The following is a 27132-nucleotide window of genomic DNA, read 5'->3' as shown; positions in this document are numbered from 1 at the left end:
ATGGGCTGAGAGGGGCCACGTTTTCTCCTGCCTTGCAATTATTTACTGGGCCTCCCTGTAATCCAAAAGACTTACGTCTTTCAGATATAAATATAAAACATGGTAGCAGAGGAGAGCGGACACTTTTAGTCAGGCTGTAGATCGTGTGAGCCCCGGTGGAAAATGGTGACAAATGAAGGAGTGGGGGGGGGGGGGGGGGGGGGGGGGGGTGGGGGGGGGGGGGGGGGGTTTGAGGCTGCGTGCCAGTTGTTTGTGAGAGGGTTTATTTGTTTGAGGGTTTCCCTCAATGCCCACCTGCGCTGTTACCGTAAATGTCCATCTGCAGGCCAGGAAAATCCAAAACTGGCTCTGACTACTGTCGGAAAAAATCAACTGGCGGTGCTCCAAGTATGTCATCTTGTCCTCTGAGAGAGAATAGACGGACGGCGATGGGTGGATGGATGAAAGCACGCCTCGACACGCTTGTTTTCTCCACCTCGTTACAACCGTTTCCGTGTTATCAAGAGCTTTGGCCCGACCGCACTACAGCATCACTTTTGTATTTGACGATACTCTGCCTCGCGGAGCTAATCGCCTCTTAATTCTTGCGTTGTCCCCATCCGTCCGTGCACACGCATTCCAATCGAATAGGCTGCCACTGTCCAGAAATAGTGCTGGCGGCACGGCCCGGAGAGATGGGCTGTCAGTCCCTCTGTCTGATCATGAGCTATTATCCTCTCTGCCCACAGACAGAAGAGAGAGCAACACTGGTGTCTATGTGATCGTGATCAATACATAATCACTTTCCTGTCACCGCAATGGCGCTGTCAGGGGACGGACCAGCCACACACACCAGCCATTTTGGAAAAAAAACGATTTGGCATGCCGTAATTCTGACCTAGAAAAGCTGCGCGGGCGGGGGGGTTTGTGTGTGTGTGTGTGTGGGTGGGGGTGGGGGGGGGTGGGTGGGGGGGTGGGGGGGGGGGGGGGGGGGGGGGGGCAGTCGCTTAGTGAAGGCCGGACTCATTTAAACAGTCATTGCCATGGGATGCATTATTACATTTTCACTATGCTTGGGCTCATTACATTAGTCTGCAAATGCCGCTGTGAGGGAAGTGACTGTTATGAGAGCAGAGAAATATGAACTGACCAACAGACTCTATGGGAGCGGCTACAGTAAGCGTGCCGTTAACACCATCCGAACAGCTGTCTAAATTGCTAATGTACACAGGTTTCTGAATAATAGACTGCTTTTTTCCACATTTCACTTCACGGTAACGAAAAACAGCTTTTATTCATGCGAATCAAATTATTGCTGGCAGCAAGCAGAACAAAAAAAATATATAATCGACTGTGAGTTTTCCCCCCCAATACAATGTCACATTTACCTGAGTGCATGGGACATTATAATGCCAGTTAGAGGCTCAGCAGTCTTTCTGCTTTCCAGGCTGCTGAAAATGTTGAGTTCAGGGCCAAGGCGGCATCACAGAAATGTGTGGAATAAAACAGATCCTTTTGTAAACCATGTGAGAGTATGCACGGGAAAAAGATATGTACATTGCCAGTAATGCTGCACACTTTAGCCTCATGTTGAACACTGGACTGTGTTGTGGTTTTGTTCTTTAGTATAAAGGTTTTCATAGTTTCTCTTTTGCCATGGCAACGGTAAATGGGGCCACCTGCCCATCAGGACTCAAATGAATCATTCACACCCATTCACAGCAAGGGGGGTTAATTAAGTACAGTACCAAGACTGTGACGTGAACAAATGAATTTAAAAAAATCTATAAAAAAGTGTAAAAATTGTTTTGTTAATGAAAGTGTTCAAATAAAGCTTGGACGGTTATTAAAAATGTCTCCCATGATACCAAATCGATACTAATTGATATCGTGTGTTTTCTCTTTCAACCGACACAAAGTGATTTCTTTGCCCGCACAGCTGTGAACACGATGTTGACATATCATCACACGATATAGTGGACATGGCATCGAGCGCCTGAGTCTAAGTTGAGAAAAGCTAGCTTTGTTTTTCATGTAGCCTCTCAGGTAATTTAGCAAAGCGGACAACGTTAACATGAAGTCATCTGTAAGCTTCCGTTTCTCAGCGCAATCTCTCGTTCAGCACGTCTTTCTCGGGTCAGTTTGCCGTCTTGTGTTCTTATTCTGCGTTCACACTATGAGCGACAAAGCAACGGGCTACAAGTCCTTTTGAATGGAAGACGGTGACGTGAAGCTACCGACTGACGGTGTACACTTTCTCCAATGACGCCGTCCCCTTCTCTCTGCCCCACAATTCCTGCTGTGTTAATTAAATGGCAACAACAACTTGCCGTCGCCCGGTTCCCAGTTGCTACTTAACGGTCGCTGAGCACCAGAGCAACACTTCAATGGAAACTCTGCAACTAAGTAGTTTTGTTGCTTGAGTAACGGTGACGTTTAGCCCGCAAAGGGTTTGTGGGAAATAGTGTTCATTAAAGGTAACTTAAACCAGAAATACAAAATAAACTGAAGTATTCCATCATTTTAAATGATAATGTGTCAAACAAAGACAGGACTTCAGTCCAGAAGACCGCTGGTCATCATGTCCCATGTTAACTAAGAGCTCTTCACTCACAGGCGGTCGCATTCAGTGCTGCCGATATACAATTGCCTTAAACCTTCATGCCACACTTCTACCAGCCAGCAGGGGGCGACTCCTCTGGTTGTATAGAAGTCAATGAGAAAATAACTTTATGGTCTCAATCTCTAGTTTCAAGTCTTCTTCAATACAGCATGATGTTCATTTAGTAAATGATGGTCATTTAGAGTCAAACAGACCATAAAGCAGGGTATGCTTTAGGGCGGGGCTACCAGGTGATTGACAGGTCGCCACCCTACCAGAGCCGTATACGCCATCTCCACGTTGCTTCTCTGCTGTTCAAATACGGTCGCTTTCAAACTCCTCCACTACCTGCCCGTCGCAACTTGATAAAAGCCTTCCAGTGTGCGAGAGCTGTCTATTCACTTATTGACCACTTATTATTTATGTAAAACAAGTTTAAAATTACAGATTGTTCTCTTATTTTCCATGCTTTAATTTTGCATAAAAAGCCAAGATGGCCAAACTAATTGGCGACTGTGGGTCAGTGGTTAGCAGGTCTGTCTGCCAAGCAGGGGGTTGGTGGTTCAATCCCCGCCCTAGTTGATGTGTCCTTGAGCAAGACACTTAACCCTGAATTGTTCCCTGTACCTGTGTCTACAGTGTATTAATGTAACATGATTGTAAGTCGCTTTGGATAAAAGCGTCAGCTAAATGACATGTAATGTACTTTCAAAACAGTAGTCGGCAAACCAACGGGTGATGTCGAGATCACTAAGTCACTAGCATAGGCCCTATAGAAGTGGTTCTTATATACAGTGTATGCTAGTGACGTGAGTTATTGTGACTTTGAGTCCTAAGTCAATCACTTTAACTAAACCTCAAGGATTCTAGTTCATATTGAAAGGAATCGATCCACGTAATGAGTCCTAGAACTTTGACTCAAACGATAGAGGGATACCTAATTCATTCTCTAGCCTCTCTGATGCCATGTTGCACTGACCAAGAGGCAATCTTTGACAAGTTGGGAGTGAGTATGTGTTGACTAAAAGGGCTTCAAAGAAACATGTTTTAATATCTAATATTTGCTATGTGCATACCTTATACATAACAAATAAACCACCAAGAATGATGTGCTGCCATGCATGCCACTGCCCCTCTCTCGGTCGTCCCCCGCAGTGTATAGCCAGTCAGAAATAAACAGTATTGTTTTATCCGGGTAGGGCTCACAGCAGGCCACGGTTAGCCCCACGCCTCACACAGCCCACCGCTCTGCCCATGCCTCAGTGATATCCCTTCTCTGTGGCTCAGTGCCCACATACATATGAATGCCCCCTGTCTTGTACCCTTCACACTTCTGAGCTGGTCCAAGCTGAGATGTTACACGGCTGCAATGCTTGTGGGCTGTAGGGACATGCAGGAGGACTCTAGCATTCCAGCAATAGTAAATGAACTTTAATGACACATTGTTTTGAGTGATTAAAGGTATGCTGGTACTTAAGCTGAAAGTGCTTCCCTGTGGTGCGGGTTCCCTGAGTTGTGGTAAGCATGCTGGGGGAATTCTGGGCGATGGGTCGGAAAAGCAGCTCATGTTAGATCACCTGGAAAATACAACTTCTGTGTATATAAACGTGATAATGAAGGCTTTGTAATAGTTTAGCGCCATGCCGTGCTCTGCAAATATATTTTGTTTGGGACGGTAAGCTTTTGAAAGAGACTTAACAAATAAGTAACATTAACAATGCAATTATTGTGAAAAGTTAAAGAGGAAAGGGTGGATCTTGTATGCACTGCCTTTGTCAAGGTTAAAAGGAGTTTTAAAGTGTGCCGTCTTGGTTTAACCTCTGTGGTTTTTAATCTCTGTGGTTTTTTAATACTCTGTCCGTTGGTTGATGTATTTATTCGTGGTGTGAAAGCTCAGAAATATTTTGGCTTTTTTGCAATGTAATATTTGTGTTACATGTGAAAGCACTCAAGAGAAAATTAGATTTTTTGATGTATAAGTTAAAAAAAAACACTCATTGTAGAGGAGACCAACATATTTCTTCCCTTTTTTCCCTGTCAAAGGTTATTTTTGGGGAGTTTTTCCTGATCCGATGTGAGGTCCTGGGACAGGGATGTCGCATGTGTACAGATTGTAAAGCCCTCTGAGGCAAATTTGTAATTTGTGATATTGGGCTATACAAAATAAACTGAATTGAATTGAATTGAATATTTGATAAAATAAAGAAAAAATAACAATATTCCAACCAGCAGGTTTATATATATATATATTTATATTAGTAGTCTTTAGTTTTAACGTATTGGGCACCAAAGCTTGGTGTACGCTCACTGTAGAAAAAGTCTTTGCGGGTTGTGCGCTGAACGCGAAGGCTCCACAACGTGTCGTAGCGCTCGGCCGTGAAGCTGTGAATCTCGGTAACTAGGCGCCCGCTGTGGGCCCTGGGGGGTTTTCAGATGCGACTGTCACAAGTAGTTTTATGATAATAGCACTATTAATATATCTGACAAAGACAGGCTTTTTTAAAAGCTTGAGGTCTTCACAATTTACATTTCAGTTCCTGTTTTCTTTACAGCAATTTACTTTACTTGTATAAAGTATGTCACTGGATATTTGATGAGTTTACAGGTAATTACATTTCTTCCTCGGCATGGAGGAGGTTGCTTCCCGGCGTTTCGTCGGTGAAACCAGTTGACTTATTTTGTTCATATTCCCTCTGGTTTTGGAGAATGATGCAACAAACAGCTCTCTGAGCCTTTTGCATGCTCATTGCTCGCGTGCCATCTGTGGAAGCTATATAGTTCAAACAAAGCTTGAGTCGTGCTCATTCAAATGTGTGAATAAAGCTGTAGATGAAGTGCAGCGCTTGACTTCCAAAACGCGTTCCCTTTTCCAGCAGCCCGCCAGAGCACAGTGAGCGCCGGCAAATGAAAAAGCCGGGAAGGCTCACAGATACATCTTTACGACCTTCCACTGTTTGATTATGCTTGCGATACTTCTAAAGGAAATAAGCAGGCTGTACAGATGAAGCTGTGCTGTGGGATAATGCGTTACAGGAATAAGCTGCAACGTCCTTCCACAGCCATTGTGTGTCACATCGGGCCGCATCCCCCCAATTTACCCCCTCTGTGGTTCAAGGAAGATTCCTATTGATTTCCTATCACCGAGCCAGTGCGCAGAGTAAATAAGAAGTGTGCGCCCTATTATTTCTGTCGGCTGATAAAACAGGAGGCTAGACCCCCACCCCCATGTCTTAATTCCGGGGGCCCTTCAGAAACCACTGGCCCTTCAATCAAAACAAATCAGCTGTACATTTGATGTGGATGCCTCATAATGTAATGGCATCCTCTGAAAATGATCTGCTAATGAACTAATGGTGTGGCATTGAATCCTGGAAAATTCCCGGACGTGATTAATGAGATTACGCTTAGTGTGGGAGAACAAGTGTAACTTCGGGCCCTGTTTTGATACATGCTTAATGCCTTTTCACTCAGCGGGCCACTGCCCCAACCAATAGGGGGAGATCTGCTTTCCCCCGGGAACATTCATACATAATCTCTCAGTGTCCAGCATTTGCTCGACAGCGGGGGGGAAAAGTGAGACAAATCCATTTAGACAGGAAGTAGCGCACGCGTGCACCGACTTCCACTAACAGGTTTGACCAAAAACGGTGTGTAAGTGACACTTTTTAGGTGAGAAAAGAAAAGAAAGATGCGAGAGCGGCAGAGCGTACAGGACATCGGTTGGATTCTGAGTGAACATCGTTTTTTCTTCTTTTGTACATGCACTGTTTTGGGGTTTTTTTTTAGCAGCCATTCCTGTTTTTTTTCATCCCTGGAAGTGTTGCTATTTTTGTAATCGCTGCAACGCTACAGGCTTCAAATAAAAGCCAGAGACAATACTCCTCCTACAATCGAGTTTCCGCGCCCGTTGCCTGGCCCTACAGCTGCAAACATTTCTGCAGTGTCCCTGAAATTTCCGAGCATTATCAAGGGGAAGGACGAGCTAATCTGCACTGATTTGAAACCGGACCAAAACACTGGCTCTCCTAATCCCTCATTTTTTTTATCGGGCCTGGTGAGGAGCATTTTTTCCCCTGTGGGAGGAAAAGAAAGAGGGAGCTATTTCACGCTTCACCGGTTCCACTGTTTTTATGAAGATTTTTAATTTTTTTTCCCCTTACCCTCTACCTCCCCTAATTCAATGCGCAGTGTAACTGGATTTATAAAGCCTGTTTGCAATAGTCACACACCTTTGAGAAGAACGAAGGTGCTTTTCATAATTAGCGGTGTGTAGCTGGCTGCCTTCTCCCCATGTAGTAGTAGTCATTTAACTTTAAGGCAGATAAGGCTCTGAAAAAAAGAAGAAAAAAGAGGGGCAATTTTTTTTTAGCTGTCTCTCAATTTCCTTTGTTTGACAATTGGCAAACAGCTATGGCACACAGGATATAATTTGCTTCTGCATTAGCACACCTATTTGGATTATTGTACACATTCATGGGATGCAATTGTGACGTTTCATCACATTCTGTCAACCCATTTGTTTGAAATATTATTGACTTGTCTAACACGTTTGTGGAAACTCCCACATAGCGGCAGTTTGTGTAATATCTGTAGAGAGCAGACATGGATAACCTCGTACCGAGGCGTCGATTTTGAAAGGAAATGACAGTAAGCGGTTTAGGAGATTCATGGAGAGAAAATTCCAAGTCTATCAGCGGCTGACATCAAGTTAAACCATGCAGGGTATTTTTTCTTCTGCTAGCGCTATCGCAGCAAGCAGAAACACGGGGAAGAAAGAGAGCTCATTGATCTGCCGTGATCTTGACGCTGCAAAAGACATGGGGTGTAACAAGTGGTATGGAATTTACAGGGTAAGCTTTGGCAACACAACAGCATAGGTCATCATAAGACAATGAATTACTCGGTCTCGGGGGACCACTTGAGGCTCGCTCACTGTGAAATAATTGGGCTGCAACAGTGAAACTGCTATTCCAGTCAGAGTGCAAAGGTGGCTTTTTGCTTTGTTTTGCTGTTACACGACGACAGACGGCGGCGGTGACTATTAATCAATGGCTGACTTATGTTTTGGATGGCATTAATGGGGAGAAAAATGGCACAGATCTGAGACACATCTTTGGTGTAGTGCAAATTGTGAAAAAGCCCTTGTACTGGAATGGTTATCTTTGGGGATAACAAATCTATTCCCATGAGTTGGTTTTGAACTTTTTGTAGATTAACTGTTTCTTACAGAAGTATTTCATTGGATCGATGGTCTTTTCATAAAAAGTGAGCTGCCTTTGCTGTAGAGAGGTGTACATGTATTTTACATTGGTGCTGCATAGACAGGGTGAACAGAGACAAGGGGCTGTGTATTCCCTTTGGCTCAAAAGGTAACTACAACAACCAGAATACATTGTACTTGTTGCTGTCACTGTGTAGACCAAATGCAAAACTATTTTCAGTCATAACTCCTAAAAACGGACTGTTTTACGGCAAACTGCTGTTATTGTACTTACTCTACCCACAGACATCCACTTTCCCCCGCTGGTTTTGCTATTTTTATTTATTTTTTTTGGGGGGTGGTTCGGGATCCTGTCCACATGTGGGCCACAGCGTAGGTGTGACATTGCACATGCTTGTGCCCCTTCCTCTTTAAAGTTGGATTCACACCAGTGTCTTTTGAATGAAGCGACTCCACCTCAGTTTCTATCGGTGCACCATCCCCGGCTGCTGTTCTGTGTGACTCTTGGCTGTGGCAGCTTATTAAGTACAGGTCCATTCCTCCTCCATACGCCCTAACTCCTCCACACTGTGCTCAGGCTCACATGGCTTAAGTGGCCCTGAATGTCAGGTTCGCTTTTTGGGCTCTAAAGTACAATCTGTAGTTCCAACCAACTGCCCTCGAGCCGGCACACTTTTACTGGTAAATGAGCAAGTGGCCTTTGGGTGCTGGCAACATGGACTGAAGTTCCACATTGATCATTTGCATAATACTCCATATGCAACGATACAAAGCTGGTTGAAAATCATCAAAAGTCATCACTGTGCTGCACATGGGTCAGCAGGTCAGATGGAGGTTGTCTCAGAGCTTGTAGAAAAAGACAGTTAGCCGTCCGTGAGCGTGCAGATGTCCGGGATGTGCAGGGACTGTGGTTCCAGCACATCTCAGCACAAGCGTTTTCATCTGCAGCGGACAGACGTTGGCGCCCGTGGCAGGACCTGTGCCGTCTGCGACGAGGGACGACTCCCTTTGTTGTCAGAACACCTTTAAACATCTCTCACAGAAACAATTAGCATACCATCTGTAGCTTCCTGCCAGCGTGTTGCCCGCTGTCAGCATGTCAGCCTCTTTCCTCTCCTTTCTCTCTCCCCCTCACACACGCACACACACACACACACACGCACACACACATGCACACACACACACACACACTCTGTCACACTGAGGCTGATGAGGAGCTAGGTCACTGTGTATTAAAATGAACAAGTTTAATTGCGTTAATAGTCTCTTTATATTCAGTTTTTCAATGCATTTTTTCCCTGATACCTCATAATGGAGCCGTCCATGGTGGATTGAATTGTCACTAATCTGTTTTTGTGATTCGCCTTGAGCGTTCGGCAGAGCTGGGGTATTGATGGAGGTCCTTGCGCACATTTCTTGCAAAGCTCGTGGAGCCGGTCGGATAAAGGACACCACTTCTGCTACATTGAGTATTGTTGGCGTGAAGGTGGCGGCTAAAAAGTCAAACTTTTAATTTGGCTTAAAGTTTCCTCTAAGTGACAAGTCTCAAATACCTGTTTACTTATCTCGTGACCTTCAACAACACTTTACTTTCCCTGTTGCGTTGCAATAAGTGTGTGACACATCCAGCGCTGTGGATTTTCACCCTTGCTAACAACACATTAACCAACACTCACGAGTGTGAGATACTGATACCGAAGAAACACTGAAGTGAACCAGGTGAAGTGAAGATTATTTGAGTTGACGACAACAACGACGTTCGTCAGAGCTGATACTTGGTGAAAACATCTGTTGAACAAGTGTGAGCGTGTAAATGAAAGTGAAACCTAAGTCGTCTGTATCAGCAGTCTGTCATTCGCCGCTACGCTACGTTTACTCACACTCGGCTAAATGCATGTTTTCTTCTTTTACTTTATGTAGTCTAAATGTTTAGCTCATTTGTTCTTGTAAACTTCTTTGCTGGCTGAGACACTATAACTTTATTAATCCCAAATGGGGAAAGTAATTTGCCACCAAAAACTCAGGCAACAAATAGACACAGTCGACGCCATATGAAACATGATTGACATCAGAAAGATGTTCATCAGTAGAACTTCCTGAATGAGTTTCTACAAAAACAGTGTAGTGGATGGCCTTCAAAAGAAACAACCGTTTCTAACTAGCCCTTGTTCTCTTTTCTACATTCACCTCCAGTGAGTCCGGTATAAAGATAGCTCCTGGTGGTAACATCCTAAAGGTACCTATCCCTTTGAATGCCAACGGAGTTCTCCGACACGCATTGAAAGAGAACCTCTCCACTAAATGTCACACACTGTCCCTTTAAATTGATAATTCCCCAATGTAACGTGACATCATAAAGGGTTGCGTTTATTTTCGGTGTCACAACAGACTCGAAAAAACTGTAGTTTTGCGTGTGCCAACTCTTTTGGGACTTCCACATTCAAGTATCTGTGGTTTGCAGAATAGTACGATGACAACATTTAGTTTTCTTTTCAAATGAACCACTCTGTTCAGCTGCCCTCTCCATCATAATAGTTATTATACTGTCTCTGTATTAAAACATGTACAGATATAAATGCTTATATTTCATATACACTGTTGATATTTCAGAGCAACACAATTTGCATTGCGTCTGATACAGAATGGACCGGATTTCTTTTTTTTCTAACAAAATCAACCCCACAGAGGGTTGAATGGTCTCATCTCGATTGGCACAGCTATGTAGAGATGATTGCCTATCGAGTTACAGTTCCTGACTCTGTCATTCTGCCCCACAGGTACCCCGGTTACCCGGGTAACAGCGACAGATGCCGATGATCCGGTGTACGGGAACAGCGCTAGACTTGTCTACAGCATCCTGGAGGGACAACCATATTTCTCCGTCGAGCCCAACTCCGGTGAGTGCAGAGCCGAGTGCTTGTCGGTGTTTTACAGTGATGAGATAAATGGTAAATGGACCTGTACTTGTGTAGCGCTCTTCTAGTCTTCCGACGACTCAAAGCTCTTTAACACTACTTGACATCATTCACACACTGATGGGAGGAGCTAATGATCCACCTGCACATCAGCAGTAACTAACATTCACACACCGTAGGAACAGCGACAAGAGCAATCTTGGGGTTAAGTGTCTTAACCAAGGACACGTCGACATGGGCTAGCGGAGCCGGGGATTGAACCGCCGATCCTCTGATTGAAGGACGACCCTGCTCACCACTGAGTCCACAGTCGCCCAGGTGAATCTGTTCCTCTGCAGATCTAACTAGAAGACCAAGCAGCACACACATTTATCAGCGGGATTGGCCATATCTAGTTGCTTACTGCAACCAGTTCAAGTATCACACTGTAAATAGCATGCAGGGACACAAAAGGAGGACACCTACGCGGGACAGTTGGAGCTCTTTGTGCTGTTCCTCATTGTTTGCATGACAAAGCCCGACGAAGATCTCCCCGCGGTCCAAACGTTGCTTCATTACATTTAATGGGAGCTATTAATACAGCGCACGCACATCCTTTGTCCGTTTCCAACCAGTGGAGAGAGCATAATGTATTACAGAATGTAATGAATGAACGCCACACCCACAATGGGACAAAAAGGGAAAGAAACAGGCTTAACAGTGGGGGAGAGAGAGACGGTGATTACATCTAAGGATTATTTCAGAGTCTTTCGTCTCGGCGGGGCCAGTCACACCGGGCCAGAACCTCTCAGTATTTAAACATTGTCCTTTTTTATGGCCTGCTTCGACTTAGATAAATGAGCTACAAAGTCACCTCGGGTCAAGTGGTGGGCTCAGCTTTAGTCTTTTTTCTTCTTGAAAAGTACAGAACGTCATTACGCTTCGATTGTGACCATGACGGGATAATTAAATATCTTAATTAACAAAGTTACCTCTGCTGCGTAAACATGCCCATCGTTAATTTGCAGAATGTTCATGCTGCCGGCTGATGGCTACTATTCAATGAGTATTACTGAGAGTATTATGGACTGTGGAATCGTAGAGCAAAATCAAAGAGGCTAAACTTAAAATACATGGAAGGTATTTATTGGTTTAAGGAAAGGTCTAAAAAAAACGTTTTTAAAGATATGATTGACTATTATGTTACAGTGTAACTGTGACAACTAAACATGAGATGAAACAGCAGCAAGACATCTACATCAAAAGAATATACACGCACATATCTGCTGTAATATTTCCAGTTGTATTACAAATCAGTGCATGCTCATTTGCAATGCTGCCTGAGTATTTGGTATCGGTGCTGCACAGATGTAAAATAATAAAAGAAGAAAGACAGATGTGAGGCAGGGTGCATTTAATGTACATGTGAGCTGCCCACAGGTGCAACAGGTTGGTTCCAGCAGGCGAAGATGCAACAGCTTGGCCCTTCAGAGGTGGCCTCAGTCCACCGCTGTGCGTTCATCTAAAATGCATACATTTTCTGAGAGGACAATAAAGGGAATTACAGTGGGAAAAAAAATGAAGAAAAAAAAGAATAGTGAACAAGAAGACCGCCTGGCAACTATGTTAACAAGTGCGTTACTCGCTGCGTGGGTGCGTCTGTATCACCTTGTCTTGCAAGCCAGAAAACGCACGCTAAAAAGGAGCTGACAACGTTGGTTATGGCTTTAAAAAGTTCTGTAACACCCACAACAACAACAACAACAACGACAACAGGACCGCAGGTAACGCAGCCCATCTGTTTTGGTGCAACGCTTGTAGATTACGGCCTGCTGTTAACTCGGGCTCCCCGGAGCTCCGCGTCCCCTTTCCTCTGCAGCCGTCCATCTACAGCTGCACAATTATGGTTTCAAAACATGAACGGTATGCTGGGGAGGGGTGGATCAGCGGGGGGGTGGGGGCACTATTACTAAAACCGGGGACGGGAAATAACGCAGGGGAAGTGTGTCCATGTGTGTGAATGAATGTGTGTAGAACACACACAGAAATAAGACCCCGTAACGTGTACGCGGCTCCCGATAGATTTAATAAGGTAACGCTTCCATCACGCCGACATCTTCGCCGGGCCTCTCACCGACATCAGTGATGGAAAGCATTATATGCAACACATTGTTACTCACGCGTCATTGCAATCTGGATAATAAGATCCACGTGGGCCGGCTGAATAAGATACACGTGCAGCCTTTCACAGGAAGTAAAGGCCGCGCATGTAGGCGGGTGGGGACAATAGTGAGCTTTTATCAGTCGGACACATCCATACAAATACAATGGCTCCTCCATGATGCGCTTCCCGGTTTGGCCGGGTCAACTGATCATCAGCGGCGTGGTTCAACAACGGGTTGCATGAAATACAATATTAAAAAACGCCGAATTATGAGATTCATATGGGCATCACTGAGTTGCGTGCTTCCATTAGCTGATTGGTCGCCCTAAATGCTAAATGGGCCAGTACTCATATGCTGTAACATCATTGCGTTGTGTATTCAAAATAATAATGATAATAATGACTTCTTCCTTTCACAAGGCAGACTCCTCGGCAGCGACATCGTGCATAAAGTTATCTCAAAACAGTTTCCAGATTGGATCTTTAATTGCTTTTCCAGCTGACTTTTCAACATGTGTCTGTAAGCAATATGATTAAATAATGGTGAAATGACATTAATAAGAGATGAGATGGAAATCAACTGCTCACAATTTTGGGGGAACGGCGCACAATAAACAAGCTCCAAGAAAGGGACTCTCCAAATTTATGTGCATAATCAGGGGCGAACAGTCACGTGGAAATCGGGCTCGTCCTCCTCGTCCTCGCCGCTGCCGGGTGCCGCAATCCAGAAGGCATCCGCAGCCGGGACGCGGCGGCTCTGGAAGACGCACTGAACGGACAATTTAAGGATTAGCATTCATAACATCGGTGTGATTGTGCAGCACATGCAGATGGCTCATTCATGGGAGCCAGATGTTTTAATGAATGTTGATGAAAAAGGTAAGGGGAAAACAACCATTAGAATGCGTTTGACACTTGCAACGCCACATTGGAAATGAAAAGCATTCAATAAATAAATAAACACCATGCCCCAATTCATCACTTGGTTAATGGTCGGTGGAGAAAGAAAGGAAGACACAACAAAAAGTTGAGGCAAATATCTATGGAAATGAGTGTTTGTCTATCCTCCCTTTTCAGTGATTAGGAATTAATTTGAATAATTAACGATGATCAACAGAGATGAGAGTGTTGCTTCGAGCATGGTGACTGAAATGTGTGTGTGCGTGTGTGTGTGTGTGTGTGTGTGGAGGGAGTTTGAGTGACTTGTTTGTGTTGCTCTTTTTTATCTATGGGTGCATTTTGTTTTCCCGACTAGAAGAGAGGTGGGCCTCTACCTTGTTGATGCCAGTTCACGCTCATTTTTATTGCTTAGACCAGCGACAAGACACCGCATGGAGAGTTTAAGTGTTCAGTGTGCGCCCATATAGGTTTGACAGTTTCTATAAAAAGAGCAAACACCAGAATGGGTGGGAGAAAAATAGAGCATTTTGTTGGTGAACAATTTTAAAAGTAAAAAAATGGCGACCACTTTCTCCTTTGGAGGACAAATTGATATTCGGTCACTCCGTCCTTCTGAGGCCTCGTTATGCGTCTCGTGTACACTTGCAAGGACGAGTGAGACGATACACTACGTACTGTACATGTGTTTCAGATTCAGAGTACACCTCAAGGTTCTCTGGCTTAACTGCATGAAACTGAACAATTGGCCCACTGCCTATTGCAGTGTTCTACTAAATAAGATTATTAGGATTATTATTATTTTAGTTGTATTATGGGTAGTTGGAGTAGTAGCAGTACAATAGATGCAATACAAACTGTCCTTGTGTAAACCCTATGTTGTGAGGACATTCATTTAGTAATTATTTTGAATAAAATGGTTGAGTCATTTATATATAACTATATAATATATTTGTATATATATATAACCAGATATGGTTTAATATGCCTGCTATTTAGTTAGTTTTTTCTAAGAGGCCTGACAGGAAGATAGACCTCTCTCTCTGGGGTCTAATTTAATTAATAAGTATATATATATATATATATATATATATATATATATATATATATATATATATATATATATATATATATATACATGTAGAAGTAGTTTGGGGTCTGAGAGTCACACTGTGTCTTGAGTGCTGGTTCAAATTCAACAATCACCAAACGCATCATATTTTGTTTGCTTGTTCGGTCGTTACTGTGACGATGTTCACAATTCATAGAGCTATTGAAATTATTATAACGCTTGAGATACAATAGCCATGTTTCCATTCACGTGCAATCTGAAGTTTCGTATTAGAAAAGCTGTATGGAAACATCAGAATGCGTTGACAGCATGACACACGGCTAATACAGGATGACATGAAATAACTCAATAAAACCTCTGGATTACCTGGATAATTACCCATCTGGATAATTGTATATCCTAGATGAGTTTGTTTCCAGTTTGCAACCTCTACCTCTACTTCTTCATGGATTACTGTCTTAGTGCTGATTTCTGACCAAACATTACTGTAGTTTAGTCATTTTAATTTTTTTTTTTTCCAAAAGTAAGCTCAAAATGTGCTCGCCAATTGTATCAAAACAGAGCTGAAAAAAAGCTTGCTGTATTGTATTGTGAAAAGATTCCTATTTATTTAGGTATCTGAAATAAGAGGTTATTGCTCCCTCCTCCAATGCGAGGTAGATATTTTATTAAAAATACCCAACCCTTGTTTAGATAATCAGTGGTGTGTGTGTGTGTGTGTGTGTGTGTGTGTGTGACCTCCAAAAGAAAAGAAACGACCCTGAAGTTGTGCTACATCCGTGAGTAAAAATCTATCACAAGAATACAAAATGCGGGCCCAGACAACATTCTTACCCCCTCCCACGTTTTTCCTCACAGCGAAGCATATTCTCATTGTCTGAGGCAGTTCAGGACCACGGCAGGGTGTCATGCCAAAGCCGGGCTTTTATGAGGGGTTTTATATTCATTTGATGATCCTCCGGGTCTCTGTTTCCTGAGTGGATTATCCGTAGACGTCGGCGCTGAGCCCTTTTTATATTCAGTGCCATGGCAGAGTCAATAAGGTCCATTCTGCATACAATATTCAAGATTATACAAGACAGACAGCATAATTCACACTCGATCAGAATACAAATGACTGTAGACGGCAGAACGACACATTCTTTTTTTTTCTTTTTTCTTTGCACAATTCAAACAATAAAATAAAAAATCACAACAGAGATAAATGAATATCACATTGCAGGAAGAGACAAAAAGCCAACTGGGCTTATTTGAAGCCTCCACCTATATAATATTTACAATTTTACAAAATTGCAAACATAAAATAAAAAATGCATAAGATAGACAACTAAAGAAAAAAGAAAGAAAGAAAGAAAAGAAAGAAAAATAATTATATCGAGTCTGAGTGGGCATGTGTGTGCATGTGAAAGTGAGCATGGCTTGCGTTTGTTCAGGGATATTGGATTATACCCCTGTGGCATTTCCTAAGCAATGGTAATGCTACAAGTCCCATGAGTGAAACAGCTAAACATGTTGATATAACAACTAAAACAAGAAAGACATGAACTGTAATCCCTTACAAAACAGCAATTAGACTTTCTTTTAGGCAATTTTGGAAACATTTTATAGAATGACATTTCTGTGTTAGGTGGGAAAAATCCTTCCATAATTTGATTCCCCCGAAATCTAATCTAAAATGGACCTCTGCTAGTCAGGAATTTAGGAGGATGAAGATGTGAAGATTGACGAGTTGAGTAAGAATGAATCTGTGAATTCACTTTGAATATTTCCTTCACCTAAAAGTATCTTATACATGAAAATGCAAGTTAAAGAAATGTTAATGTCATAAATAGTAAGAATCTGCAGTTTGTGAAATAAAGATGTGAGACTGTGACCGGGTTGCAATTCTAACAAAACATATTTTCAGAGAAGTAGGAAAAGTACTAGCCCAAACTATATTGCAGTATGAAAGATAAGGATACATTAAACTGTAATAAAGAATAAGGAGACAGTTTGCAGAGACAAGATGTTTAACCCTCCTTGTGATTCCAATAGATTTGTATAATTCCTAGAAATGTTGTAGATGACAGTTGAGGCATCTCAAGAGATTCAATTTTAGTTAAATCCTTCAAATACGATTTTTTGCCACTGAAAATAATAAAATTAGATTTTTTGATATTCAAAGATAGCTTATTTAATTTGAACCATGTAGCATAGGTAGTTAAACCAGCATTAGCTTCCATAATCAGAGAATTGAAATTTGAATGAGAGAGAACTAGGGTTGTGTCATCAGCAAACATTATTGGAAAAATACTTTTTGACACGTTGGACAAATCATTAATATAAATTAGGAATAATAACGGACCAAGAATGGACCCCTATGGAACCCCACATATTAGTATAGCTTTGTTTGAATAACCTTTAACACAAAAAAACTGTCTTCTGTTGGCGACATAACTTTTAGGATATTATGGTTTACTGTGTGGGAGGCTTTGCAAAGTCTATGAAAATACTGCAAATAAATGTATTGTTGTCAAGTGCAGAGATAACTTTATCAAGGTAAAGTAAAGCCATATATGTTGAAGGATTTTTACGGAAACCATACGGGTGTTTGTAAAGAATTGAATTAGATCATCAATTATATCACTTATTTCTTGAATATCTGGGGGCATAACATTAGAGATAATAGGGATATTTGTTGGAATAAAATCCAGTGGATTCTCATGACATGCCAGAATATTGTTAACTAAATCCTGACCAATGTTTACAAAGAATTCATTACATTTTTGAGAGATGTCAAATGGCTTGTCAAGAGAATTGTCACCATCCAAAAAGACTGAAGGAAGCTCTTTGGTAGTCTTTTCTCTTTGCAGCACCTGATTTATTACTTTCCACGTGTTTTTTTTATATCATTTGAACACTTCAGAAATGTTTTACTGAAATATATTTTTTTTGCAGATCTAATGGTATGGGTGTAATTATTTCTACAGGATTTATAAGTAAGAGGAGTAGAATGATATTTTCTGTACAGTTTATTTTTTGTCATCTGTAGCTTCAGTACATGTATATGTAAATGTAAATGTAAACCAGGGTTTACTAAATTGATTGACTTTCTAGGTGTAACTACAAATTGGAAAACACTCATTGAAACTAAGGTTAATAACGTTCATAAACTTCTGATATGCCAAATCAGCATTATTTTCCACATATAAATCTCCCCAGTAAGAATATCATTACATTTAGAAATATTTGATTTGCTCATAATTCTTTTCTGCATTATTTTCTTAGTATGTTTAGCTCTCTTAATCACGATCAAAGAGTATTTGAAAAAAAGTCGAAATACAAGACTCCAGATTTAGTTGTGTTATCAAGATGTAACCAATCAAAGTCACTGAATTTTCTGTAACTCGTGTTGCTTTATGAATAAGAGGGACTAGAGTAACTAGAGTAAAGGATTTAAAGAAAATCCCCAGTAGGAGTATGTAGTCGATTTTTTAGAAGGTTTATATTGAAATCGCCTAAAATGTAACAAAGTTTATCCTCATTGTCTATCAGGTCAAGAGAACAGGCCAGACTGTCATTAAAAACGTTGATGACAGTCTGGTGGGTGATAAAAAGCACCCACAATAACATTCTTTCCACCAGAGACACCAGAGAGCTCACCTCATCCTTCTCTGACTTCAAGGTGAGATCATCCCTAATTTTGAAATCATAGTCACTATGAATAAACAGAGATACTCCACCTCCAGATCTATTTCCTCTTACATGATGAACTGAGTTGTATTTTGGTATTTTAAAGAAGTCTCTTGAGTCCTCAGTAAGCCATGTTTCTGACAGGGCAATAACTGAAAAATCATGCTTCAGTAAAGATAAATAATGAATTAATTTGTCATAATTGCTCCGAAGACTTCTTATATTCATATGAAAAGTAGAGAATGTATTCCGTGGCAGAAAAACACACAAGTCATTCAACTGAGTTTCATCATAAAAACTACAGAGGTTAGAAACATTAAATGATGAAAAAAAATGTAAATCTGGGTCAACATCAGAGTCACTGGTAAAGGAATCAAACGGTGTACAGGTCTGGCCTTCCAGATCAGATGTGTTGTAGATCATAGTGTACAGAATGTAAAGAATCATGTATACAGATAAAAACAAAAGAAAAAGTACTTAATATATTCCTATGGTTTGAGACTAAGGAGCCTGACTGAACATTTCTTTGTTGAAGTGGGCTTTGAGTAAGTGGATGGACAATAAGTTGCAATGTCACCTCTTTCTCGAGTGGCCTTCATTGCTGGGAGTGGTTCTTTTCTTCTTTGGCGGATGGATTCAGGGAGGTCCCCGTTGATAAAGATGCCTGAGCCCTTCAGATGTTTAGCTTCATGTAGAACAGAGTGTTCATCCTGCAGCCTTAGAGGTCTGACCACAATGGGTCTATGTGCAGATGGAATCAGCTTTCCAACCCGATGGGTCCCATCCAAATCTATTTTCAGATGATGCAGTTGTAGTTTTTCACGGAAGAGTTTTCTCACCTTTTCACAGTCAGTCGGGTTTTCTTTACCAGACTCTTTTGCCATCCACCACAATATGATGGCGTCTGGACTGGCCCTCCAGATAGTCTGATTTGTCTGAGATTTAGATCAAACTTTTGCAGATTGTGTCCAAATCTGTCTTGGTTTCATTACAATTTTTGAAACCAGTTTTACTATGATCTGTACACGTGTTTTGAAGTTTTTTTTCCTGTTGTTCAAGCAAAGATTTATAGAAGTCTTTTTGCTGATCCAACAATTCAGACATTTTAGCCATGGTGGCATTGTTAGAAGCTTTGGGTGTCATGGCACCGTCCTTAGGCTTCACGGCCTACCAGGCCCAAAGATCAGCAGAATGAAGCCAGAAACCTCCACAAGACAGCAATAGATGTCCACAGTTTTGCTGTAAAACGTTGCTTGTAGATTTCTTAGTCTGGTCTAGTACTGAGATTTTTAGTTCTAGGTAGGATTCCTCAGATTATTGTTGGATAGAATTTCCAACCACAAGATCACAGAAGCATAGCAGAAGCACAGCAGCTACCCTAGTGGTGAGGATTCAAAGACAAACAGCTGATTCTCAGTGCTGGGAATGGCTCCGTCATGACCACCTTGCCATGCTCGCACAGACTGGGATTCAACCTGCAGGGATTTTCTTTTTCTTTCCCTTTGAATATGGATTCCTTGTTTTGCAACTCACAAACCGAGGAGTGAGGTAGGCGTGACGGTCACAGCGTGACGGTCGCAGCGTGCCTCGTTTTTTTCCTCCCGCATGCCCGTGCACACTCGCATGAGCATCATTAAAATGATGTGCAGAGCATATCAGTCATGTTTAGAATTGCATTTATGTGTTCTCACCTCCAGCGACCATAAAGATTGCTCTCCATGGGATGGATCGGGAGATGAGAGAGGAGTACCTGGTGGTCATTCAGGCTAAGGACATGGGAGGACACATGGGCGGCTTGTCTGGGACCACCACCGTCACCGTCACGCTGACGGACATCAACGACAACCCACCCAAGTTCTCTAAAAGTACGTAACTTCACGACCTTGTACGTCCCAAATCGAATCGGGAGGAGAAACAAATTACTGCTGCTCTGAATGAGTATTTCTCCGTTTGCTCATAATTGGGAGAAATGAATGCGATTTTGTAAATTTCATTAAACGGGCTCCTCAGAAACGTATTCAAACTGCCGTAAAGTCTAATGATGATGCAGTGCTGTAATATGCTTCCGTGGCTTTGTTTAATTCGATGAGCAGTTGCTCGAAAACCAAAGAGCCATGTCTGTTCCTCCCCAGGTTTGTACGAGTTTGTGATCCCAGAAGATCTACCGGTGGGGAAAATGGGCGGCAAGGTGAAAGCGAATGACAGAGACATCGGCGAGAATTCAAAGTCAACGTACAGCATCATCGAGGGGGATGACCAAGGCATGTTTGAGATTGTCACGGACTCGCAGACGCAAGAGGGGATTCTTCGCCTGAAAAAGGTAAGACACTGAACACAGCAGTTGTGAGTTCACTGTAACACTCGCTAATGTTAGCCAGACAAGTAAGTTTGAGCCTTGGTGTTTTCAGCGTCTTCCACACGTGGTATCTTTGATAGTGAAACCAGTCGTAGGGAACAGCGTGATTTAAATGGCTTGACCAGTGTGCTGCGGAAATAGAAGACAACCCCTCCCACTTCAAACCTTTTGCTCAGCCCCTGACACTCATATTGGGAGGTGGGTTCCCAGTTACACAGCTGGACCTCCTCGATGAACCAATCCCAGTATACGAAACACGTGCTGCGTTAATGCAGAACTGTGTGGGAAAAGCGCTCACTCAAATTTGCAACTACACCCTGTTATTGCAGTTTGCAACACATTGTTGGACGTGCACATCATTTTTCTGTAATGTGCAGAGCGATCATAATGAGAACGCGAGTCCTGGACATTAAAAAGAAAGCTGTAACCCAGTTTGTTTATTGGCTCTTATTCCAAACATAGAGTGGCTGGAACATTTGTTTAAACTGGATTGAGCATTTAGTTGTTTAGTTTGGTGTTTCTAACAGGAGTGGGGTAAAGTATTACAAACACATTTTAATATACTGCAGGCTAGTACAACACCACCAGAACATATAACCTCAATTTTGCACATGGAGTTGAATGAACCCCTCTCTTAAATGTCAACCCAAGATAGCATTATCATTTTTCTGCAAACCTTGGATAAACTGTGTCCCCACGTCTCTTCTCCATATCCACATTTCTACCAACATGTAAATTCAATTCAATTTTCAATTCAGTTTATTTTGTATAGCCCAATATCACAAATTACAAATTTGCCTCAGAGGGCTTTACAATCTGTACATTATATTATATGTATATGTATAAGATTTATAACATATATATATATATATATATATGTATGTTATAAATCAATTGTATAATGTTTGATTTCTCATGATGCTTTGGCTGTTTCAAAAAAGACATTCTCAATGACGTTTAGGTTTCAGTAACAAAACCACTTGGTAGGTGAAGTTAAAGATTATGGTTTGGAATAAAATAAATATGTTACTTTCGGATTCTCACAGGAGAAAAACGCCGGTCTCCTGAGTGAAAGTCGTGCGTGTGACTTCAGAGAATTGTTAACGTAACCTGGGAGAAAAGGCGTCGATGCAGTATCATGAAATGGGAATGTAAATTATGAGACCAGGCTGCGGGTTGCATTTAATTGTATAGCTGAACCAAATAAAACGGCCAGGAAGTGTTTAAAGTAGGCCTCATGAAATAAATATATATATTTTTTTAATATATAGAGCAGTGATTTATATTGCAATAATTATCGATGCATGACCCCAAATTAATCCACAGTATCCAGGGCTAAACCCTTGCTGCTACAGCTAATTTGTTAAAGACATTAGCAAAAGCTGTGTAACATTTTTAGTTTTTAATTCTAACTGATGAGCTAACATGAGTGCTCTTCTTCTTCTGTACCACTTCTGGGGAAATTCTGTTTGTGAGAGAAGGCTTTACTAAAACATTAAAACATTACATATTTAGACGCCGCCTGTGCGTAGAGTACCTTGAAGGTTTAAGAACCTTTTTGCTTCCTTCCATTAAAAGAAGACATGCTTTTAGCTTGAAGTCAAGTTTTAGAGCCATACTTTCTGTGTGTGTGGACAAGATAATCTCATTTTCCCATTACAGACTTGCCTGTTTAGCTGGAGCTGTCTTAGCTGAAGGCAAATTGTTGAGCCCTCGTTTTAACATTAGTTAAATTCAGTTTCACTGAATTACCATCCCCGTAAGGAGCAGATGGACGACACCTAAAGTTGTATGTTGTGGCTTTTTTTTGTGACGCTAACACATCCACATGTGAGAGCTGCACTCTTCTACCGCTGGCCCCGAAAGCAATGACAGCGAAGCAGTTGCTGGTTAATTGCCTCGCTTACGGGAGCATTAGTACGAGTGGTTCCTAAAAGAAAATACGGCGCTCATTACACTTGTTCAAGACATTCCCCCGTGTGTACGGTCCTGAGGAAAACAAGCTAGCGACATCCCTGTCACAAAACCCCAATCTCTAACCTTGAGGCAAACGCATTAGCGTTTAATGGCGTGGTGCAACGGGATGTTGGGGAAGCGCTCGCATCAATAACGTTGTATTCATTAGCTCATTTTGAAATGTGACCGAGGCGCACGCTTTGCTGCGGATGGAACACGAATCCGAGGATCTTAGTGATTTCCACACAATTCCGACCGTGTAACACGTTTCTAGATTTGCCTCAGATGTTTCAAGAATGCGTATTTGCTCCAGGATAAAAGTCGTAGAGGTTTCACTCATATCATTGGTTGCTTGTGTGGAATCTGAAAACGGCAGGGCGTTTTAATAACGCCGTGACCCGCCAGCAAGTGGTATCAAAGAAACAAACGCCGCTCATATATTTCTGCATTCTATATTCATATAGATGCTCCGCTCGCTAGAGGATCTTTGCGTATATTGAATCACATTTGATTGATGGATGGGCGTTCGTAAGGCTCCAGTCATGCTTAGTGCATGGAGGGAAAAGCTGCGCTATCACTCAAAATGTGGAACGGCATTGTGTTGTGATGTAAAATGACATTACCCCAAGGACGTGTGGCGTGACTTTGTCAGAGTGTGAACAATGAACTACGTGGGCGGCGGAATGTAGAGGAGCTCGGGCGATCTGCCGGCACCGCGATTCACCGCCGCTAAAGGAAACATCAGCGCGGGAGAACCAGCTGGACACAAAGTCGTTAAATCTCCAACTGCCGACCAAGCAAATGTCAAATGTGTTAGTCTTTCAGGCAACCTCCACTTCCATGTCCCTCGCTGTTTCCTGTTCCTCTCAGCTTTCACTCTTTAGTGATGTGTCGGGGGGGGGAGCAGCGCCTCCAGTTGAGACCAGTTCAAAGATGCAGCTTTTGTTCCCGGGGTTGTTTCTCCACCCGGGGTCACAGGGGTAAAAGATTTCAGTGTAACGGAACGGAGAATTCAAATTATTAAAGATCCCTCGCGGCAAGGTTAAAACATATTGATCCATCCGGGGCTTGAGAGGCACGAACCAGCCGAGAGATTCTTCTGCTGTTTGGGGTTTTAAGCTTTTTATCTGCCAGCCCCCAGGCCTGTCGGGGGATGTCAGTGGGATGCTGAGCTTTCAACCCTTGCAGCCAAGGCTGAACTTTGAAGTCTCCAAATGGCCTGTGTGTACACACTGATTCGATGCAAAATAAATGACACGGGGGGGAGGGGTTGTTAACACAAGGGAAAATAGGAGTGTCTCTTGGTTGCTGCGTGTAGGTCTGCCCCCGTCTAGAAGTGTAACCGGGACCACATATGAATTTTAAACCGGCTGTGCAGCCTTGACTACAAACATGTCTGCTACGTAGCTCAACTGTCTTCCTTTTGCACTCATGCATCTCTGAATAGGCAACAGTGGCACTATTCATCCTAATAAAAATCAAAGTGGCTCTCCTTGGATTACTCATTCAAAGCGGCGTGTGCGTTTATTGAATTAATCATTGGAACAGGTCAAATATGAGTTGTGTTGTGATTCCACGGGTAGGATATCATACAATATTTAAAAGAACAGTCATTTCGTACTTGATGTTGAAAAATAATTAATCAAACTTAAGTAAGCCCATCAGGGAAACTGTTTACCACGGTGCTTTCTTTAGACCAAGCGAGTGCATTTGGTGTAATTAAACATGGCGGCAACAGTGTGACTCCCCTCTCCCCCCTCTGTTAGGACACTGGAAACAAATGTAATGAGTTGCTTCTACATCCTGTCAAGTGGGAATACAGTGGGAATAATTTGCTAAATTACTTATGTAAATGGGAAAAAACGGAGCTCATAAAACTGCATATAGTTCTATAAGCAATTGATCAAATGACTGTGTGACCATGGACTGTATATAATAAGTGGACGTAGACACGGTGACGTCACCTGTTGCCATCTTGGTCTTTGGTCGTCGCCATCTTGTTTTTTTGCAACATATATATAAGACATTTTTTAAGTGACAATTAACTTTCATCAATTGAAAACACATTCTGATAGTGTATAATTGACTAAAGGAACATCATAAATGGACCATCATTTACTAAATGAACATCATGCTGTTTTGAAGAAGACTTGAAACAAGAGATTGAGACCATAAACTCATGTTCACAATGTTTACTGAGGGGATAAATCAAGTGAGAAGTGACTTCTATGAAATCAGACTTGTTTTTGCAACCAGAGGAGTCGCCCTCTGGACATTAAAAAGAAGTTTAAGGCACTTCTGCATTGGCATAACTTTTCAGAACCAGAGGTTTTCATCTGTGTGTGAAGTGAAAGTCGTCGCTCACGTTGACAAACCCACGTGGGATTTAGCATCTCACTCTGAATGTCCTCCTGTTGTCCTTTATGGCCTACAGCCTTTCATTTAGCTATACATATTTCATTTTCTTGTTCAGGATTAGCAGAGAACAAAACCGAGCTCAAAGGAGATGTTGGACTTACGCTCATCAACACGACCTCAGACAGGTGCTTGTGTTGTTCAGCTGGATCCCGTTTTTGTACATTTTGTACATTTTCCAGAATCCATATTTCTGGTGTTGCTTGAGCATACAGCAGTTGTATGAAAATAGAATTACGCACATAAAAAAAGCAAAGTGCCAGTTAACTTCACCTCTCCTGGAATAATTCATATTATTCTGTAATATCACCCCATTTCCATATAATCATATTGACCATCCAGCCACAATCTCATACAGACTCCTCCTCTCCGCTAGCCTCTGAATTCAAGTGTAATCCATTGGCTCCAGGTCCAGCGACACCATGTACTCTCAGCACAGATGGCAGGATCAGAGAGAGGAAAGGGATAGGGGGGGTGGGGGGTAGCAGAAGAAGGGGAGGTTAATAATAAAAGTGTTTCCGAATAGCTTCTCCGAGCGTGGAGGAGTGGGGCTTGGAGAGGCTTCAGGGGGGCTTGGTCTGACTGGTGGCGCCCTGATGCCAGGATTGTAGCGTGGAAGTCAAACCCCCGAGTCGCATCCCCCCCTTCCCCCCGTCTCACAGCTGGACCCCCAGACACCCCTCTACCCCCCCCATCCCCCTGTTTCTTGAACTGAATACATTTGCCGTTTTGTTCATCTCCCTCCTCTTAGTCCTCCTCTATCTCCCCAAGCCAGCTCCTATCCCCTCAAGCGGCAAGGCCCAGTTTTGATTTCCCTATAAATCCCGGTTATGGAGTGTGGAAGTGACTTGATCCCATTATTCTCATAGCATGAGAGCGACCGGAGGTGTTTCTGAATGAAATTGTGACAGTCTGGGGTGTCCTCGGAGATGCCAAGAGACTAAAATTGTGACTCTCCTCTTTCTTTTAAATATTAATGATGAGCCATCTGTAAAAGAAATACTGCATAGCAATTGAAAAACAGCGATTAAACAGCTATGTCAGTCACGGAATGACGTGTCCTGTACAAAATGTTCGGATTTCTCTTTTTGAAAATCACACCTTTTGTTGATGGTCTTGAATAAGCGCCTGTTCTCATTTCTTTCCCGTGAGCTGGTTGTGATAGATGGTATAACAGCTCTAATCATCTGCTGCCACTGAGGCCCTTTGCGAGGAGATTTGTGTTCTTTCGGGCCGATAAAGGTTGGGAAATATTTTCAGGTTGTGCAGCTCTGTAATTTACATTTATTGCACGTGGTTTCATTTAAATAAAAAATAATGATCAAATAAATTCTATGTGCTGCAATAGAGTGATAACACAAACGCCTTTGTGTGTACTGTTCAACAGATTCCTTTCAACAATTATTTTTGTAGAAAACTAAGACAATTGTTTACAGCTTGCATGATCTCTTAGCTCAGGGACGGGTTGCTGTCTGCCACCATGTCTTTTTTGGATACTAACACTGCCACATTTAGACATTTTTTAGTCTTACACATAGGGCCTTTAATTTGAAATTGCAGGCAATCACACAATCATTTCTCATTAATGCAAATGCTCATTTTCTCAGAGTAGCATCCTTGAGAAAATGCATCTAAAAAAAATGATTTTGATTTTTGAAGCAGTGAAATACATTTTTAAACAACATATACCTAAGTATCACATGCAAAACTACTCATTAAGTAGAATAGGCATACAACTAAACTTTATTCTCAAATCTTTTTTGTTTCTTCCAGACTACGGTCGCAGTTAGTATAATTGTAAATGATAAACAAAATTGCAAGAAAAGTAGTTAATGTTTTGGCTTATAAACCATCTCTCGTTGTGTCATAAACTGTTTTTTATAGTTTGGTAGTTTAAAGTGGTT

The 27132-nt window shown here is 42.1% G+C and overlaps 1 protein-coding gene across 1 annotated transcript in view; it reads left to right on the top strand.

The window, feature by feature from the left end:
* cdh8 (cadherin 8) overlaps window positions 1-27132 on the top strand; it is a 94726-nt gene that overhangs the window by 50924 nt on the left and 16670 nt on the right. The window contains exons 3-5 of the mRNA XM_034562828.1: window positions 10580-10699; window positions 20199-20366; window positions 20634-20821. Coding sequence (XP_034418719.1) covers window positions 10580-10699; window positions 20199-20366; window positions 20634-20821 — 476 coding nt within the window. The remainder of the gene's footprint in view (window positions 1-10579; window positions 10700-20198; window positions 20367-20633; window positions 20822-27132) is intronic.

The sequence above is a fragment of the Cyclopterus lumpus genome, chromosome 3, assembly GCF_009769545.1.
Source record: "Cyclopterus lumpus isolate fCycLum1 chromosome 3, fCycLum1.pri, whole genome shotgun sequence".
NCBI lineage: Eukaryota > Metazoa > Chordata > Actinopteri > Perciformes > Cyclopteridae > Cyclopterus > Cyclopterus lumpus.
Note: the sequence above shows the minus strand (reverse complement) of the source record. Positions and strands in the feature narration are given on the sequence as shown.